General features: G+C 38.5%; 1 protein-coding gene across 2 annotated transcripts in view; it reads right to left on the bottom strand.

Moving 5' to 3' along the window:
• The window catches only part of PIK3CD (phosphatidylinositol-4,5-bisphosphate 3-kinase catalytic subunit delta), a 912,023-nt gene that overhangs the window by 110,111 nt on the left and 782,962 nt on the right, over positions 1-18,950 (bottom strand). For both annotated transcript variants that reach the window (XM_044063126.1, XR_006363658.1), the window contains exons 18-19: positions 12,283-12,458; positions 4,972-5,093 (exon numbers count right to left, since the gene is read on the bottom strand). In XM_044063126.1, the coding sequence (XP_043919061.1) occupies positions 4,972-5,093; positions 12,283-12,458 (298 nt within the window). The remainder of the gene's footprint in view (positions 1-4,971; positions 5,094-12,282; positions 12,459-18,950) is intronic.

Below are 18,950 nucleotides of genomic sequence, written 5' to 3'. Positions count from 1 at the left end.
TTAAGCATCTTAGCACATGCCCTAATATGCAACTTAAATTTTTAATCCTAGAGCAAGTCCTACATGACAGTAGAGGGGGTGATTGGGAAACCCGACTTGAATACAAGGGACTGTTGTGGCAGCTCAAGTTGAACGCAACTAAGCCTCCTGGTTTAAATGACAGTATTAGTATTATGAGTGTTTTGAAACTGAGGAGGGCCAAGTTATGATTTTGTTCATTTTAAAAAAAAGGTTTAGATGGGTTGTTCATTGCCAGTTATTTTGGACAACATTTTGTTTTGAGTGGATGTTTCAAACTTTGGTTAACATTTCATATGATTAACAGAGGTCGTAGAAACCAATAGTTCTTAATAGATTTTTTAGACATAAAAAGAATTTTTTAAGACTGTTTTTAAGTTTTTTAAGCTTGTTTGTAGCTTTATAAAACAGTCATACATGTTTTATTACGAGATGTAATTTAAACACATGTTTTTACATTATTTAGTACAACTTTGTGGGTTATTAGACATTGTATAATTTCATTGAATGAATGAATTGCTGTTGGCACTTTAACATCTGATTTGCATATTTTATTAGTTGCTACTCTAGTTACATGATTTGGGCTAGAAAGTACTTAAACCTTGAATTTTTAATCATGGTTCATCTTGAAAAAGCCTGGTATGCCTCCAGGCGAAAGCGCTTGATGTGGAATTTTTTATCATTTCATTATAACAGAGTTTTATTTAAGTCATTTTGAATTTTTTGTTCCTGTTGAGCCTTTGGATACATCATTTTATATATATATATATATATATATATATATATATATATATATATATATATATATATATATGTATGTACTAACTCTGAGATTACACTACAGTGGGGAAAGGGCATAGCCCCGGTGTCAATGGAAAGCTATGCTCCGATATATATATATATATATATATATATATATATATATATATATATATATATATATATATATATATATATATATATATATATAAAATGGAAAGATATATATATATATATATATATATATATATATATATATATATATATATAGGTTCATAGGTGTGTACTAGGCTAATGGCCCTGGAGCCTTTACAAACCTAGCCCATAGGATTACCCTGGCATCATGCCACCCGACCTTAGTTCCCACCAGTGCCTCTGTCGAGTAGAGCCACTGGAGTGATGCCCAGCATGAATTTTCTATTTACCATCCACTCATTAAGGTTTCTCTTGAAGAGGGCCACTGAGGTGATCTGTTTGACATGTATGGGAAGTCTATTCCATAGCAAGGGCTGTCTCTGGGTTATGAACCTGTCCCTCTAGCATGTTCTGTTGATTGTGGTAATGAGGCTGAGGTCACTGGAGCATGTAGTGCGGAGGGATTGGGATTTCTTTAGATGTAGCATTTCTAACAGAGCTGGATCAGACATGGCTTTGTATGTCAAGCAGAGATCACCTCTAAGTAGTTGATATGACACAGAGAATACTTGGAGTTTTTTGAGTCTGTCCATATAGGACAAGTGTTTAATGTCTAGGATCCTCTTTGTGAGATACTTTTGTGGCCTCTCCAGTTGTTGCAGGTGTCTAGTGAGGTACATGCCAAATGGGGCACTGTACTCAATGATTGGCCTAATGAGGGAAGAGTAGAGGGAGACAATGACCTCTTTCTTCCTGGATGCAAAACCCTTAGTAATGAGATGTGTCACATAGAAGGAATTTCTGATGACAGTGGAAATGTGGTGGTCAAAAGAGAGGCTGCTGTCAACCTGTGTTCCCAGATCCCTTATAACACCTTCTGTGTTCAGTGGACTACCATCGATGTGGTAATTCATGGGATCTGGGTTTTTCTCAAAGGGGATGATGACACATTTTTTGGCATTGAGCTTAAGGCCATGGTTCTGACAGCAGTCGTTGGTCTCAGTGAGGGCTTTCTGTAGGATGTCAACATCACTTGGGTAGATAATAGTAGCTCCCAACTTGCAGTCCTCTGTGAACTTTGTCAGCCAGAGATCCTTTGTGTTGGCCTGGACTTCAGAGAAGTAGATACCAAACAGGACAGGACCCAGGAACAAACCCTGTGGGACTCCACTCATGACTGGTCAGCAGTCTGACTTGAAGTCTGCTACTTTCACATTGTGGGTTCTTTCTGTGAGCCAGTTTGCAACCCACCTAGTGATATAGAGGTTGATACCTAGCATAGTGAGTTTTTCTATGATTCCTGAATGGGGAATGGTATCAAATGCCTTGGCCAGATCAAGGTAGGCTGTGTGAACCACCTTGTCTTCATCCACAGCTCTGGCGACTGACTCAAAGAAGTCGACCAAATTGAGGAGGCATGATCTACCCTTCACAAAACCAAACTGTGTGGGATCCAGAGTTTGGAGATTCCCTATATCCTTGCTTATTAGGTCCACGATGATGCGTTCCATAGCTTTGCATATCAGACGCGTCAGGCTAATGGGGCGATAATTCCCAGGGTCTGTAGTCACTCCTCCTTTGTGGAAAGGGATGACTGTAGCAGTGCACCATTCGGTAGGGACAAAGCCTGAGGTGAGGCTGTGATTGAACAGGATACACAGGTGAGGTGCCAGTTCACTCTGTAGTTCATGTAGAACACAGCCAGGGATATTGTCAGGTCCCATGGAAGCTGTATTCTTGGCCTTGGACAGTGCTGTTTTAACCTGTGCAGCAGTAATTCTGGGTGCCTGGCAATCTACTGGTATTGTGATTGGTCCTTTGGGGGGAGAGAGGTAAAGTTAGCACTGAATCTGTCGGCCAGTATATTGGCAATATCTGTTGGCTCGCTATAGGAGGTACCATTGTGCAGTAGCTCAGAGCAAATCTGGATATTGCCATGGAGATTCTTTACATAACTATAGAAGGCCTTGTGGTTGTCTTTACTATCTGCTGCAATTCTGTTTTCATAGCTAGCTTTAGAGGATTTGATGAGGGATCTCAACTTTTTGTTGAGGCTGTTAAGGGAGTTTTTCCAGTGTTGAGACTTCACCTTATTCCACATCAGTTTCTTCCTTCTGTTGTAGAGTTTGTTTATGGCAGGGGATCACCAGATTGACTTCCTTTTTTGGAGGAGAGCATCTTGGTTTTATTGGGTATGGCGAGATCCATGCATTTGTGTACATGTTTGTACAGTGTATCAGTGTATGATTCGGCGGTCATGCAACTACTCTCCATTTGCATGGGTGCCATGAAGTTAGCCACCTCTGTTTTTAGGAGCCCAAAGTTAGCTTTGGAGAAGTCTTTCATGGTGGTAACCTTTGCGGGGGTAAGGGGGATGTGGATTTCCAGGGTGATTAGTTTGTGGTTAGATCTAACCAGGGAGGAGTTAATTATTGGTGTAGAGCAATGGTTGCCCATGTTAGTAATGACCAGGCCAAGGATATTGCTACTTCTAGTGGGGTAAGAATGAGCTGGTCCCAGGGCATTTGAATTAATGAATTCCAGGATTAGTTTTGTTAGTTAATGGAAGGGTAGTTGAAGTCACCCAGTATGAGTGTGTGTGTGTGTGTGTGTGTGTGTGTGTGTGTGTGTGTGTGTGTGTGTGTGTGTGTGTGTGTGTGTATGTGTATGGCTTACAAATTTACAGATCAAAAAACAGCTGATCGAACCTATTGACTTTTTTTTCTGTATGAGATCCCAGTATAGCGGGGAATGGGGAATTTGCCCTTTCCCCACTGAAGTACAATCTCAGAGCTGGTATATATAATTGGCTTGCTCCCTGAAAAAAAGTTTTACTTTTTTGTGCCTCAGATTTTGATAGGCTGCTGATTGACAAGTTGTGTTCGATCAGTTGCCTTTCAGTACAGTGAATTTTCAATATATGGATATACATTCATATATCTATACATCTACACACACACACACACACACACACACACACACACACACACACATCTATATCTATATCTTATGTGTATGTGTGTGTGTGTGCGTGTGCGTGCATGTGTGTGTGTGTGCATGTGTGCGTATGTGAGAGTGTGTGTGTGTGGGTGTGTGTGTATGTTAGATTTTATATATATATATATATATATATATATATATATATATATATATATATATATATAGATATAGATATAGATATATATATGGGAGACCTTATCATAGTTGAATTTTGTTATTGTCGACACACCAGATGATCGACAACTATCCAAGATCACAGTAATAGTATTTTTAGGTTGGGGAATAAGCTCATTCCCTTTTATTGTGCAGTCTCAGAGATGGTCTATTGAATTATCAGGGGGTGCAGTGGAAAACATGTTGCTGTTAGGTAATATTTTGGAATATGAGATTTTGTTATTATTATATTGTGTGGATGTTTTGACTGAAGATGTTGTGGTGTTTCGACATTATTCTCATTAAGTAAATCTCTCTCTCTCTCTCTCTCTCTCTCTATATATATATATATATATATATATATAGTTGTGGGGAGCATGGCAGCATTTCCCCCTGTGGCCCCTACAAAAACACTTAAAAAGGCTGATATTATCTCAATTTCAAGCTGCATTCCAGCAGTTTGATTTTGTGCTATATATATATATATATATATATATATATATATTTGCTGTCATTGTCTTGAAATATATAATATTTGGACCATAATATAGAAGACCTCAGTATCTAGCAATCTTGAATACTGTATCCTACCAGTGTAAATCTAGGAATCAGTGCTCACATGGCTGTACAGGGGTGTGGACCAAAGAATGAGTATTAACTCTGGTCCTACAGTGCTAGTCCTTAAGGAGAGAACATTTGAGAGTTCGATGTTGTGGCATTCAGCATTTTGATTTTCTGTATTAAGATGCAGGTTTTGCTCATTTCAAATATATATATATATATATATATATATATATATATATATATATACATATGGGTGTGTGTGTGTGTGTGTGTACACATACATAAGATCACCGCATCTTGGAGTAACATCCTTCTGAAGACACGTAACTGTAAGTTACTTACCATCCCCATTTTTGAAAATGACACCAACGCTCTCAGCCCCTTCCTTTTCATTCTCTTTCTGACTGTTGTACACAAGCCACAATGGTTTCATTTTGGATCCCATAAACTTGCATTGATCCACACTGTTGAACAAAATGCAAATAACAGTTACAATTATTAGAAAAGCTACAATTTTTTTATTAATTGGCTAACTTGGCAACCCACTAGGCATAAGGGCCTTTTTCCAGATGTAACCAGTTACACAATTTCTTAGTCACCCTGTTTGCAAGTAGACCTAGAGGGAATCAAACCCAGGATAACATGATGAATGCCATTACTGGGTCCACCTTAACCCATTGATCTAAACTGCCAGACAATGAACTTTCATGTAGAATATTAGCACTTAGATAAAGCAAATTTTAAGGTCAACATTTAGTTCTGTGAAAAGGTTATAAAAGTTTGGAAACATCACCACAATGGTTGTACAAAAGTATCACCAATACCAGACATAAGGCTGACTCTGCAAAAGTTAACATACTCCTGGTGCAAATAAAAACAGAAGTGAAACCTGAGTTTTCAGGTTGAAAACAAAAGCAGCATAATTATAACAAATTCAGTATAATTCAGAAAATAAGGAGCACACTTTTGCAGACAAAATCCTAATACTAGAAGATTATACAGGAAAACATTTAAAGATATCAGGAGTTGCTGATGTGAACATTTCTTATTAAGAACAGAAAAAAACTTTATTTTTTGATAAAAGTTAAAGGTTCTAGCTTAGGTTTGCTGGGCAGGACTTGAATGAAGAGAATTCAAGAAAAACAGAAATAAAGGACATACTTTCAGAAAGTGAAATTCTAGCAAAAACTGCTAGCTAAATATAAGACTGTATTTAAAGACGTGTACAATAAAAGAAAGCAGAACTAATATTCATGTTTCATTAGATGCTAAACCTTGATGTTTCAGAATCAGATCAGGTCCTTATGTCAATGCAGATGTGTTAAGCAGGTTACCTATTCCAGAAAATCTCGCATAATTAGAAATACTTCATCAACTATTATTTTAGAATTTATGAACTATTCAGCAATGCAAAATGAGTGAATTTGACACTGGTCTGTCAAAGCTGAATCTTTGTCATAGATATGCAAATGTGTATTGAAAGTCTGGACTAAAATTCCTGAGCTAAGGTGTATGAAATATTATTGTAGAATATTTGTTTTATTACCAAGAGATGGTATTGTGGAGTTCTAGTATCACTGTCACTCCACAATGCATTAAACTTGTCTTGGCTTGTCCAGGAATAAAGATTTGCCACAATATACATGATAATCTGGCATAAATCATGATATGGAAAAGGATAGAAAGATATATGAGGAATGTCAAGAAGAAAATGTCTAAATCATTATCAAGTACATAGGTTCACAGGTATTTACTAGGCTTAGAAGACCATTAGAGTGTAACCCAAAGTCCCAAAGCACTGACTGGTTAAGTGACTTGTTGTAGGTCACATATTACACAAATGAAGGTAGAAAGATTTGAACCCTATACCCTTGGCACAGGAAGCAACTGGTTGAAAAGTCAGAGCCTTAGTCCTCTGCACTGTCACCTTTTCAGCCCTGGAAATAGCTTGAAATCCCATTGTCTCTACTGCATGTGGACTGTGTTCATTCTTTGGAAAGATGTTTCTAGTTTTGATAAATGGTCATTTATAGTGATTGGACGTGTACACCACAAATTTTGTTACTATGCATGTAAACACTGAAAAGCCATGACAAAGATTCCAGGAGTCTTTCTGTCTAATAATGTATCTTGTTTCAACAGTATAGAGTTTGGAAGCTTCATGAAGGAAAAATAGAATTTGTCATCAAAGTACCACAGCATTTCATGCATCATCTAATGTCCTAGCAAAATGGCTGTATAGAATTTGAAGAAAGTGATGAAGTAGCTAAAAAAAAAACAACACCGTCAAAACACGCCTATGACAGATCTTGCTCCAGAAAAGAATTATGTCCTAGATGACAACAGGCTTGCATCCAGCAAAACAATGAAGCCACAAAGTCTAAGGTCCACATCTGACTTGCTTCTGCCAAATCTGAAAGCAAAAACCCAGACAAAACAATAAGTTCAGAAACATGCCTTTGGAAAACATGCACATTTGAGAATGTTTGTACTTGGAAATGAAGTCCAAGTGAATAACTATGGTTATGGCCTTAAGTGAGTTTTGGTCATGGCACATCTGTGATGAAACACAATCACATCAAAGTAAGATTCACATGGAAAGAAAGAAAAAAAGTCTATGAACCTGTAAAAAGAGTAATATTTGTTGTTTGTTTGTTTATTATCGGGGTATCTTGAAGTTGCAACTGAGAAACCTGCATCTCTGGTGATCAAAAACTCCGAAAAGCCCTTAACTTTGCCTCTTACCGTGAAACACAGATGTTCTACAGAAACTTCAGATCTGACCTTTTACTTCCTTGCCTAAGTGCTCTAGGCATAAGAGGTGTAACCCTGTCTATCTAAGCAAGCTATGTAAAATAATGGTGCATTTTATTTTTCCTGAAAAGGAAAGGAATGCGCTCTGGCTTTGCTAGAACTCTAGTAGTCTACCCATATATTCTTATTAAGAAAATGGTATTGAAAACCTTTGAAATGTAAACTTCTGTCTTACTAGAAAGAAATAATGTATAGTGAAAATGTATACAGTTTTTCAGTTTCAGAATGTAAGCTACAGAGCCATATATTTCACATACTAAAAATAACAGTTTATATAAACAATTCTTAACGTATGAACAAGGCAGAGGATTGTGGGTAAGGAATGGTTAAATCTAGGTGGTACATTTTATTTTGAATTAATATGATGCTTGATGTACATGCAGTTATTATCCTCTCCAAGCTGGTTTTGAACCCTTTCCTGTTTATGCGAATTTAAAACATTCTGAGTATACATTGCATTTATTACAGTTACTATATGGATTGCTTTTTAAAAGCAGTTGAACCATTTAAGGTATTTGCTCTTTTATTCCAAGCTATCGCATTTGCTTGGAATGTGAAAGTTCTTCATACTTGTTCACAGCACATATTTACTGTCTGCTTCCTTTCAGTAACTACAATTGAAGTCTCTTTGCTATATTGCTGTATTTTATGTATAAACTTGTTGAAAGGTCCTAGATATTTTTGCATGTCTTCTCTGCATTAATCAAAAATGCAAAGAATTTGTTTATTAAATAATGAAATATATAAAAAACATTGTTAGTAATGGCCTTGTGCTTACTACGTTTTACTAATTAATAATACTAAATGTATGTACTTAATTGACAAAAGGCTTAAAACAGGATGCATTAGTTTAACATGTGTGCCAGCCATAATCTTATTTTAAACTTTTAGGTCCTCAGTGGTAACTTAGTTTAGGAGACGTTAAAACTCATAAATTAAGGTTAAGGCTTAACAAAGATTAAAAGAGTTCCACCAAATCATATGCCTAAGAGAAAATCCAGAATCAGGTCACATAATTGGAAGAGTTTTACTGAAGACCACTAAACATGAAGCATGCATGTGATGATATGATGTTTTGCCAGTTATGTCAGGAGAAGTAAGGGAGTGGATGTGAAACATATGCCAGCATAGCTAGCTGGAGTTTTATAAAGAATTATATGTCATTTGTATATCAAACTGATTTGTACAGGTGCTTGTGTTGAAAATGTATTTGTAAAGTTGCTTATGTTAAAAAAAATGTACCAACAGTGGGTCCTGCTGGACAGAAAAGAACTATACATGCTGCTGGACAGAAAAGAAATATACCTGTATATCAGACTGCATTGTAACTGCTGAAATGAATATATTGTAACAGAGGATACTGGAAGAGAAGAGGTTAATCTCAGTCCAGCTAACTTTGAAAAATAGTTTAAAATTAAATTACCTGATTTAGGTCGTAAAGATTGTATCTTACAGTTCTGATTGCAGCCAGAGACAAAATGTCTGTGAAAAACACAACTAGGAGTCCTACTGTACTGTCATATGGGGTGAACTATTTGCAACCCTGCAAAGGTGGAATTTTTTAAAATGGTTTTATAGCTTCCAGATACTGTAACACATTTTAGCAAAGCTTTATGTATGTGCATGGTGACACATATGTGCAAGATTCTGGCTCAGCTTCTAGTAAAAGGGGGTAGTGTGGGAACCAGAGTCAGATGGCTAGATGTATGTGATGTCATTCTGTAATTCAGCACTGAAATGATACGTTAATACTAGAGGAGACAGAAGTCACAGGGCACTCTGTTTTGGAACTGACAAGACCACTCACCCACTTCATCTTGCCTTGCTCTAGTAAGTGAACTTGGGAACAATAATTCTTTAGATCAGTCAGGAAAATATAGTGAGATTAATTAAGTATTGTTTTCTGTATCTGTGTGAATATATCCATCTGCATTATTTTTAATAATATTTCATGTGGCTGAAACTCTGGTGTTTATTGTAAATAGATATTCGGTATTTTCATATCATTTAATTATTTATTTTTAAATATATTTAAACTTTTCATTGTGGCTGGCCTTTTAGAGAATATTGTAACCTTTGTTTTATTTATTTATTTGCCATTTACTTACCAGGTTAGTCTGGCTGGGCAGATGCCCTTTTTCAGCAGAGACCTAAGGACAATAGGTCCAGTACAAAAATGAAGGTGTTACTATAAAAGTACATATTAAGCATATAAACATAAGGAAATAAACATATGTCATTATACATAAGGAAAATAAAGATTTGTTTTACAGTATATATTATACTTCAAGAGTACTTATATATATTTGCTGACACTGTGGCCACTCCTGAAAACCCTGCTGCATTGATCAAACACTACCATTTGTATTAGTATTAATTTTACTCAGCATAATTGGGTGGGCCTATATTAGAACATCGAAGTTTCAAAACTTCGAATGTTCTAATATCGAACCCTATTCAGCGAAAGCTGTAAATACCAAAGCAACAGAAAAACAAATTATTTCCTAGGGAAAGAATTCAGTTGTCCATTTCTGTCGCTTTGGTATTTTCAGCGCTGTGGTGGAAAGTTACGGGTCGGGTTCAGGTAAGTGTGCGATTGAGTGCGGGTTAGGTTAGTTAGGGTTAGGGTGCGGGTTAGGTATGTGTGCGTTTGTGTGGATGTGAGGGTTAGGGTGGGTTAGGTGAGTTAGGGTTAGGGCGCGGGTTAGGTATGTGTGTGATTGCGTGGACGTGAGGGTTAGGGTGGGGTAGGTGAGTTAGGGTTTGGGCATGGGTGAGATGTGTGTGCGATAGTGAAGGACCTTAGGTTAGGGTTTGGGTTAAGGTAAGTGGATAGTTAGTGGTGTGTGTGTGTGTATAGTTTAGTGTAAGATTTTAGGTGCATGTCTGTGAATTGCTGTTTGTTTGGTGTGCTTGTGTTGTGTGTATGTGTTTTGAAACAGCCAATTGTTTCCCTAGGAAAAAATTCGCTGTTCTGTATGTTCGATGTTTTCAGCTTTCACTGAATAGGGTTCGATATTAGAACATTCAAAGTTTTGAAACCCTAATTGGGTACCCCTTGTAAGAGCCTTAGCGTAGCTGGCTTTGGGGTGTTCTGGTGGCAGTATCTACCTTATAGTCAGGGCAGAGGGGGTGTGGATGGTAAATCTGTACCAGCCTTACCTAGGTGTGTGTGTGTGTGTGTGTGTGTGTGTGTGTGTGTGTGTGTGTGTGTGTGTGTGTGTGTAAATCAAATCTCAAAAACTGTGTGCCAGTTACTTGGAGCAGGGACACAGAACACTGGTTTCACAGAGAGGGTGGTGGAGGATTTGGTTTGGAACACTCAGCTAAGGACTGAACTTTACATCTGTGGTCAGTGTGGAGTCTTATTTGGGGCCCGGTGAGAGAGAGGGAAACCCAGCTCCAGGACGGGACTGTGTTCCCTGCGTGCTCTTAAGGGAAATTGTGCTTAGTGCAGAGAGCTGCATTTCAAAATTCTTTGTGTATCTATTTTTGCTCCAAGTGAACATCCCTCACCAGTGTTAGTGGTGAGGACTGAGGATCCTTCATTACTGGCTGAGAGGCAGGGCATCACAGCGCTTATAAGGCCACACCTGCTAGATGTCTAGTGCTGGCATTAAATGTAGAAAAAGACATGAGAAATGCCACTGTTTAAGTACCGAGTTACACTTCTTCCTGAGTACCATGTCTGAGATGTAGAGATGAAGCAGAGCTTGTCACCACAGGAGTGATTAGTGTCATGCATCAGTTACATCAGAGGCCTTATGAAGAGTGACATAATCATCAGAGAAATACAGTGAAGGATAGAGGTGGAAAAGGAGGACATCATTTCAACTTAAGTATTATACCCAGTTAAAGAAAAGGAAGGTATTCAAAAACAAAAGGTCATGACATGAAATTAGAAGAAACTGCATATGGAAAAATGTGAAAATGGAGTTCATTTCTGATCCACTAGTCAAAATACTGAGGCAATAGAGGCCTTATCTGGTTCCAAACATGACTCAAAAGTTAGGGTGATAGTCTGGAAAGTGATCAAAATCTAAGTAAAGTGGACACAGATGTCAGATGTGGGCATGATTCTCAAGACTTCTGGTTGCACACTACATTACTATTGGCAAATCCCTAAACTGTTCACTCTCAGAGTTTGTATGAAGATAAGTAATGTGATTATAGGCCTTATTTAGTCGTTGAATAAAAAAAAAGTAAATCCCAAAAACTAGAATGGGAATATATGAATCAGCTAGAGAAAAACAATTCAGATGAAGAAAAGAAAGTCATCTTAAGATACCCTTCTTGGATGGTTTGGGATGTTAATGTTGTAGTCATTTGTCAAAGCTCCAATATACCTTGCTAAAACTCAATTGTATTTTAAGTACCCCCTCTGACAGAAGGATACAATACACTAGCATAGGTGTGTCTGTTTATGTGCACATAGAGAGAACTATGCAGAGATAGAGGCTTAACCTTCATACCTGAGAAGAGGGTCAAAAAAGGATGTCATGTGAGGACTACAGTGCCAGAGAATCTAGGAAACATTGGCAGACTGGGTGGCCTAAGAAGGACTTTATTTTTGGCAGCTTTCATATTTTTATGTTGTGTCATTTAGTCCAGTGCATTATTCTAAATATGAATTGTTACATTTCTTTTGGTTTACATGTGCACCTTTTTCTTAAAATGATGTGAATATACTTTAAATGTCATTCAAATGAACATTTCTCAAACTTTGAGTATGACATACCTGATCTGTTTGTACAAAACAGTGTAGTCTGGCCTGGCATTTGCCTCAGTTGATCTAAGTGAATATCGTTTCAGATACAGTGGAGTGACCCAGTTTCTTACCTTAAGTTCAGAAGCATAATATTAGGGTTGAGAGGAGACTGAAGATTGGATAAGGCATCAAGGTAGGTATCTTGCTTCATATATATGTGCATTGCGTCTTTGGTCTGCTTGGGAGACTTTAACAAACTGGCCTTTACAAAGTCATTCAATGCTTTCATTTTGGAAAGAGCACAGGTCTGCCAAAGAAAGCATAACAAAGCTACTGTTGAGCAATATAGTGCTGATTATATTCATCTGGTTACTTATTCTGCTAACTAGATAGCTTTTACTTTGCTGTGGATCTTTTCTTTGGAAAGATACTAGTGTAAATTCAACAACAGTTGTATACGTACTTGCTAAACATCATTACAGTCAGTTGACAAATTACACAGCAGTATGTGTACGTAGCATATCACACAGTGTGTCTGACAAGTCCAGCTACTGAAGGAAGAGACAAATGTTGACACTTAGACATATTATATAAACTCACCCACAATGTCCCTTATCTACAGCTTTTGACAAACAATAATCTGAGGTAACAGAAAACCTGAGCATAGTGAGTGTAAATATGTCATTAAAATTATTCACATTTCAATTTTAAATGTGTGTTGCCTTATCGTGCTTTTATAAATACATCTCATATTTATAAACAGACAGATATCTTCACAGAGTTCCATCTGTATGCTTATACAATAAAATAGACGCTGTAGATCCCAATTTGCGATTATTAGTCTGATTTGACCTCCTTTGAATGGTACTACCCCCTTTTTTGTATAAATGTAGTTCTACTTAAGAATTCTCAAAATGAAGGAGCAATAGATTTCTTCCAATACCTGGCAAGAGACGCTGAGAAAATCCTCTGGAATTTAAAACAAATTGACTAGATTACGGCATGCACTTAGCTGTAGCTAATGATTTTTCTGATAGGAAGTCATACCAACAGGAATGAATAAAATATGTAAATTATACATCAAATATATATAAATATATATATATATATATATATATATATATATATATATATGTGTGTGTGTGTGTGTGTGTGTGTGTGTGTGTGTTACTGGGAATGGTAGGGTCTTTTCCTGTTTTTTTTATTAATATGTATTTTTTGCCAATACAAAGAAAGAATTAATTGTCATATCCATAAATAACTGATATAAACGATGCTTCTGCAAACGTTATATACAATTCAGAAGAAAGACCATCCATCCTAAGAGATTTCTTATGAGACATTGAGCTATTTACTTCCAGAATCAAGTGGCTAGACAGAAAAAATAAGGAAGAATCATAGGAAGTCTTCCTAAATTTCTGAATGAATTCCAAAAATGCTGAATCTGGAGAGTTTGAAATCAATTCAAAAAATATTACAGAAATATGATGAAAAGGCAGACAGTACCTACAGAAGGTTAGAGGTTATGCCCTGACTGGTTTTAACAGATTGTAAGTCCTTGTATTGGGCTCAATACTCTCAAAATATTTTAGCAGCAAAATAATTTGATTTGATATATAGGAAGTTAGTAGATTTAGACTGTACATCAATCAAGCTTTTAATGTTCTTTAAAATTGCTGATATATAAGAAACATACCTATTGTAAATTATTTGGAGTTTTAAATATTTTACAATGCCTTTTTAAATATAGCTCAGGTTTGACAAACATTAAACACTCAACAAACTTCACAAAGTGCTGCCATTATGGTTTAATAATAACAGAGACACTCAAGTCCAAAATTTAAGATTATTGTTATTAGTCTAATTTGACCTCCTATGAATGATACTAATTCTTCTTTCACATTTACTAAAGCTTCTATTCAAGAGTCCTCAAAAGGAAGCACCGATTGATTTCTTCCAATTGTCTAATGAGATGTTACTGAAAGATACCAAGAGGGTGGTAGCTCTCCTTTAGTAAAGCATGTTGGTACTGGGGAAATGATCCATTTTCTACACTGGTGTGCGATCTTGGAGTTACTATATTTAGACATACAACGGTGTAGTGGTGGACGGGGGGGGGGTTGCCCCTTCTAAGAACATTCCTTTATTTTGTTATGTTAACTATGTCACTTTGCCATTGTGATTGTCCATTCTGTAGCAGAATCAGAAAGCAATGTAACAAGGATGTTTTTCTTTATCTCCACTGTTATGCAATCTCAGTATTAGTGAATTTAGATATGAAGGAGTAAAGAGATACAGTGGGCTTTACGGTGAAAAAAAGTTGCATTTTTGTTTAACTTGATTGTGTGTCAATTTATAATGAGCCAGAAAGACAAGTTTGCAATTAACTGAGATATATTGCATATATGAATATAAGAATAGTGCATTTACATAAAGAAGTGGCTGATGAAGATCTCTCTCTTACACTGAGTCTATTGAGGCTAGATAGAGGTTTTAAATAAACATGGGTTAAGCATGATAAGCTTATTAAATGTCTTCAGCAGGTCTAATTGTTAAAACTGCATCACAGCAATATTCAAAGCATCATGGGAAAAATGTTTTGACAGGAGTCTTCTGGTTTGGCATGCGTGTGCTTTGGGGCTTTTGTTCTTTGAGATAAGAACAGGATTTTTTTTAAACTCAGTAATTTGACTTTGGTTTCTCACTTTCATCTCTCTCCATTTAGTTCCTCCAGTACCAGTGCTGGTTCATGTGGTGTAAAATCAGGTGAAATACCTTGATGTCACCGAGCTGGCCGCATGAAGAATACCTTTAATAACATCCTAACCAGGATTCCATTTTGCACAAACAATGATCCTTGCAGCTATATAAGACCAAATACAACTGCTCATGTGCAAAAACATCTCCTACAAATGTTCAGGTTATTACTTCATGATACACTGCATATGAAAGGTACTACATAAATGTGGATTCTCTGCTTCTTATGTAACCCAATGTATTTGAGAACTAAAGCAACATTTGGGACAAATACTCATAGGTTCATAGGTTCATAGGTTCATAGGTTGGTACTAGGCTATCGGCCCTAAGGCCTATGCAAGCCTAGCTATAACAATTCCCTGGAAATTTTTTCCCACAATATTTACTTCTCTGGGCCCCTGTCTAGCAGGGCGACTGACATGAGTCCCAGGGTGAATTTCCTATCTCCCATCCAATCATCAAGGTTCCTTTTGAAGGGGACCAATGAGGTGCTCTGCTTGACATGTATAGTCAGTCTATTCCAGAGTATGGGGAGTCTCTGGGTCAGGAACCTATCCCTCCAGCATGTTTTGTTCATTGTGATGATAAGGTTTAGATCCCTGGAGCGTGTGGCTCTGAGGGATTGGGATTTCTTTAAGTGGAGCATGTCCAACAGCCCAGGGTTTGACAGGGCCTTGCATGTTAAGCAGAGATTGCCTCTGAGTAGACGATATGCCACAGAGTATAGCTGGAGTTTTTTTAGACAGTCAGCATATGGCATCTGCTTCAGGCCTGTGATTCTTTTAGTGAGGTATTTCTGTGGCCTTTCCAGCTGTTGCAGAAGTCTTGTGAGGTACATACCAAATGGGGCATTATACTCTATAATGGGTCTAATGAGGGATGAGTACAGTGGGACAATGACCTCCTTTTTTCTGGATGAAAAGCCCTTAGTGATGAGGTGTGCCACGTAGAAGGATTTCCTGACTGTTGCGGCGATGTGGTTATCGAAAGTGAGACCACTGTCCACTTGTGTCCCTAAGTCTCTCATCACACTTTCGATGTTTAGTGTCCTGGCACCTATGTGGTAGTTCATGGGTACATGTTTTTTTCCAAAAGGGGATGACTATACATTTCTTGGCATTAAGCTTGAGCCCATGGCTCTGGCTCCAGGCATCTGTTTCTGTAAGGCCCTTTTGTAGAATATCCACATCATTTGGGGATTCAAAAATGGCTCCCAGTTTGCAGTCATCTGCAAACATTGTTAGCCAGAGTCCCTTAGTGTTAGCCTGTACTTCAGAGAAGTAGATGCCAAACAAGAGTGGTCCGAGGACTGAACCCTGAGGTACTCCACTTGTCACTTGTCTGGAGTTGGATTTGGAGTTGGCTACTTTTACAGTCTGGGTTCTGTCAGTAAGTCAGTTGGCAACCCATCGAGTGATGTAGGGATTTATGCCCAGCTTAGTAAGTTTATCTATGATTCCAGAGTGGGGGATGGTGTTGAAGGCCTTGGCGAGGTCCAGATAGGCTGTGTGGACCTCCTTACCCTCGTCCACAGCTCTGGAGACCGACTCAAAGAAGTCAATCAGATTCAGGAGACAAGATCGGCCCTTCACAAACCCAAACTGGGTGGGGTCCAGTGTCTGGAGGTTGCCAATGTCTTTGTTTATAAGTTCCATGATAATGCGTTCCATGCTCTTGCAGATCAGGCTTGTCAGACTGATGGGACGGTAGTTCCCAGGATCCAAGGTGGATCCTCCCTTGTGGAGCGGGATAACTGTAGCTGTGCGCCACTCAGTGGGTACAAAGCCTGAGGTGAGGCTATGATTAAACATGACACTTAGGTGGGGTGCCAGTTCATTTTGTAGTTCATGTAGTACACAGCCTGGGATGTCATCTGGTCCCATGGATGCTGTATTCTTAACTTTGGAGAGTGCTGTTTCTACCTGTGTGGCTGTGATTATCGGAATTTGGCAATCTTTTGGTATTGAGATGGGCCCTTTAGGGGGTGAGAGGTGAGTGAAGTTGGCACTAAATCGATCTGCCAGGATATTGGCAATATCCTTGGGATCAGTATATTTAATGCCATTCTGTTGTAGTTAGAGCATATCTGAGCATTGCCATTTAGATTCTTGACATAACTATAGAATGCCTTGTGGTTGTCTTTGGAATCTTTGGCAATTTTATTTTCGTAACTAGCTTTTGAGGATTTTATGAGGGATCTCAGCTTCTTACTGAGGCTGGTGAGGGAGTTTTTTGCATCCTGGGATTTTCCTCTTTTCTGCAACAGTTTCTTCCTTCTGTTGTATAGTTTGTTTATAGTAGGGGACCACCAGATTGGCTTCCTTTTTTTGGAGAAGAGCATCTTGGTTCTATTTGGGATGGCACGATTCATGCATGAGTGGATGTGCTCATACAGTGCCTTAGTGTAGGATTCTGCAGTCAAACTTCCAGATCCCGTCTGCGTGGGTGTTGTGAAGTTTGTCACTTCTGACTTCAGTAGCATGAAGTTGGCTTTGGACAAGTTTTTTAAGGAGGTTTCCTTACTGGGGGGTGGGGGTGGGATGTGGTTGTCAAGGGTGATTTGCTTATGGTCAGACCTGACCAATGAGGGGGTGACCACTGGTGTGGAGCATCAATCTCCCATGTTGGTAATGACCAGGTCTAGGATATTGGAGCCCAAGGTGGGACAATGGATTAGTTGATCCAGGGCATTGGAATTTATAAAATCCAAGAACCGCTGGGAAAAGGAGTTGGTACCCGAGTAATTTTCCCAATTAATGGCAGGGTAGTTGAAATCACCTAGTATTAGGGTGTTTGGTTGTATCTTAATATTTTCCAGTATGTTTAGAAAGGTGTAGTGAGAATCTTGGGGTATGGTGGGGGATCTGTAGCAAGCTACAATTTGGATTGCAGTCTTACCTTGTGTTAGTAGCACCTGGAGAATTTCAGATGCATTGTGTTGGGCAACTAGCCTGGAGGTGTGAATATCCTTGGTGAATATGGACACTCCTCCACCTTTAGTGTTTCGGTCTTGGTTTTGTGGCCAAAAAGTGTGGTAAGAATTGTAGCCTGGTATTGCAGGGGTGCTCTCTGGAGCCTTGAACCAGATCTCAGTCACTGCACATATATCGATGTTCTCCATTTTTAGGAGTGCCTCGAGAGAGTGCATTTTGAGGTTTAGACTTCTAGCATTGAGTAGCATTACCTTCATATTTTGCATGCTTGTATCTGTTACGGTGGTGGTTTTATCCTTTGAACCTTGCCTAAAAAAGGCACTATAGGGGTGGCAAGAGCTTTAGCCAGTAACCTTAATCCCAGGGGTGACAGGTGCAGACCATCTCTGGCAAAGCATTGTGGTTTGTTGATCATGTCTTCCCAGGCAGACAAATACTGGATCCCCTTTGAATGACACCAGAAGCTTAGCCAATTGTTGAAGTCAATCATTTTGGCCTTATACTGTGGTATCATTCTGGGCAAAGGCAGGATGCTACTCAGGGCTAGGGTCATACCTGCCTGGGTCACATAATCCAAGAGCTCTTCCATGTCTCTTTTCATGTAGTCCAGGGTGGTACGTCTCAAGTCATTTACTCCAGCATGGACAATGACAGAGTCTTATTTGTACTTGTTGTGGAGTGACTTGAGTCCATGCGTTATGTGGTGGATCCTGGCACCCGACAGGCAGCTGACTGTAATTTTCTCCTTGTTCAGCCTGGTGAGTGGGACATCAGTGTGCCTGACTATAGAGTCACCTATGACTAAAGTGTTGGGTACATTGTCTTGCCTTAGGGGCTGTTGTTGGGTGGCACACTGGTGTTGTGAGCTATGTGTCACTTTGGTTGTGACTGGTGTTTGTTTGCGTTTCGGCTTCGGAGGTCCTTGTTGCTTGGGCAGGTTAATGTTAAGTTCTTCCGCATATGTGGGTTTAGTGTTGCTATGTGTGGGAGTTGATGGTGTAGGTTTTGAAGAGCTATGAATTGCTAGAGGTGTAATGCAGGTGTTAGCCTTCTCTTCTTGACTGTCTATCACAGTCTTGACCAGAGAGAGCTTTGCTTCCAGTTTGGCT

The sequence above is a fragment of the Protopterus annectens genome, chromosome 2.part1 (genome assembly GCF_019279795.1).
Source record: "Protopterus annectens isolate FY-2018-M chromosome 2.part1, PAN1.0, whole genome shotgun sequence".
In the NCBI taxonomy this organism is placed as follows: domain Eukaryota; kingdom Metazoa; phylum Chordata; order Ceratodontiformes; family Protopteridae; genus Protopterus; species Protopterus annectens.
Note: the sequence above shows the minus strand (reverse complement) of the source record. Positions and strands in the feature narration are given on the sequence as shown.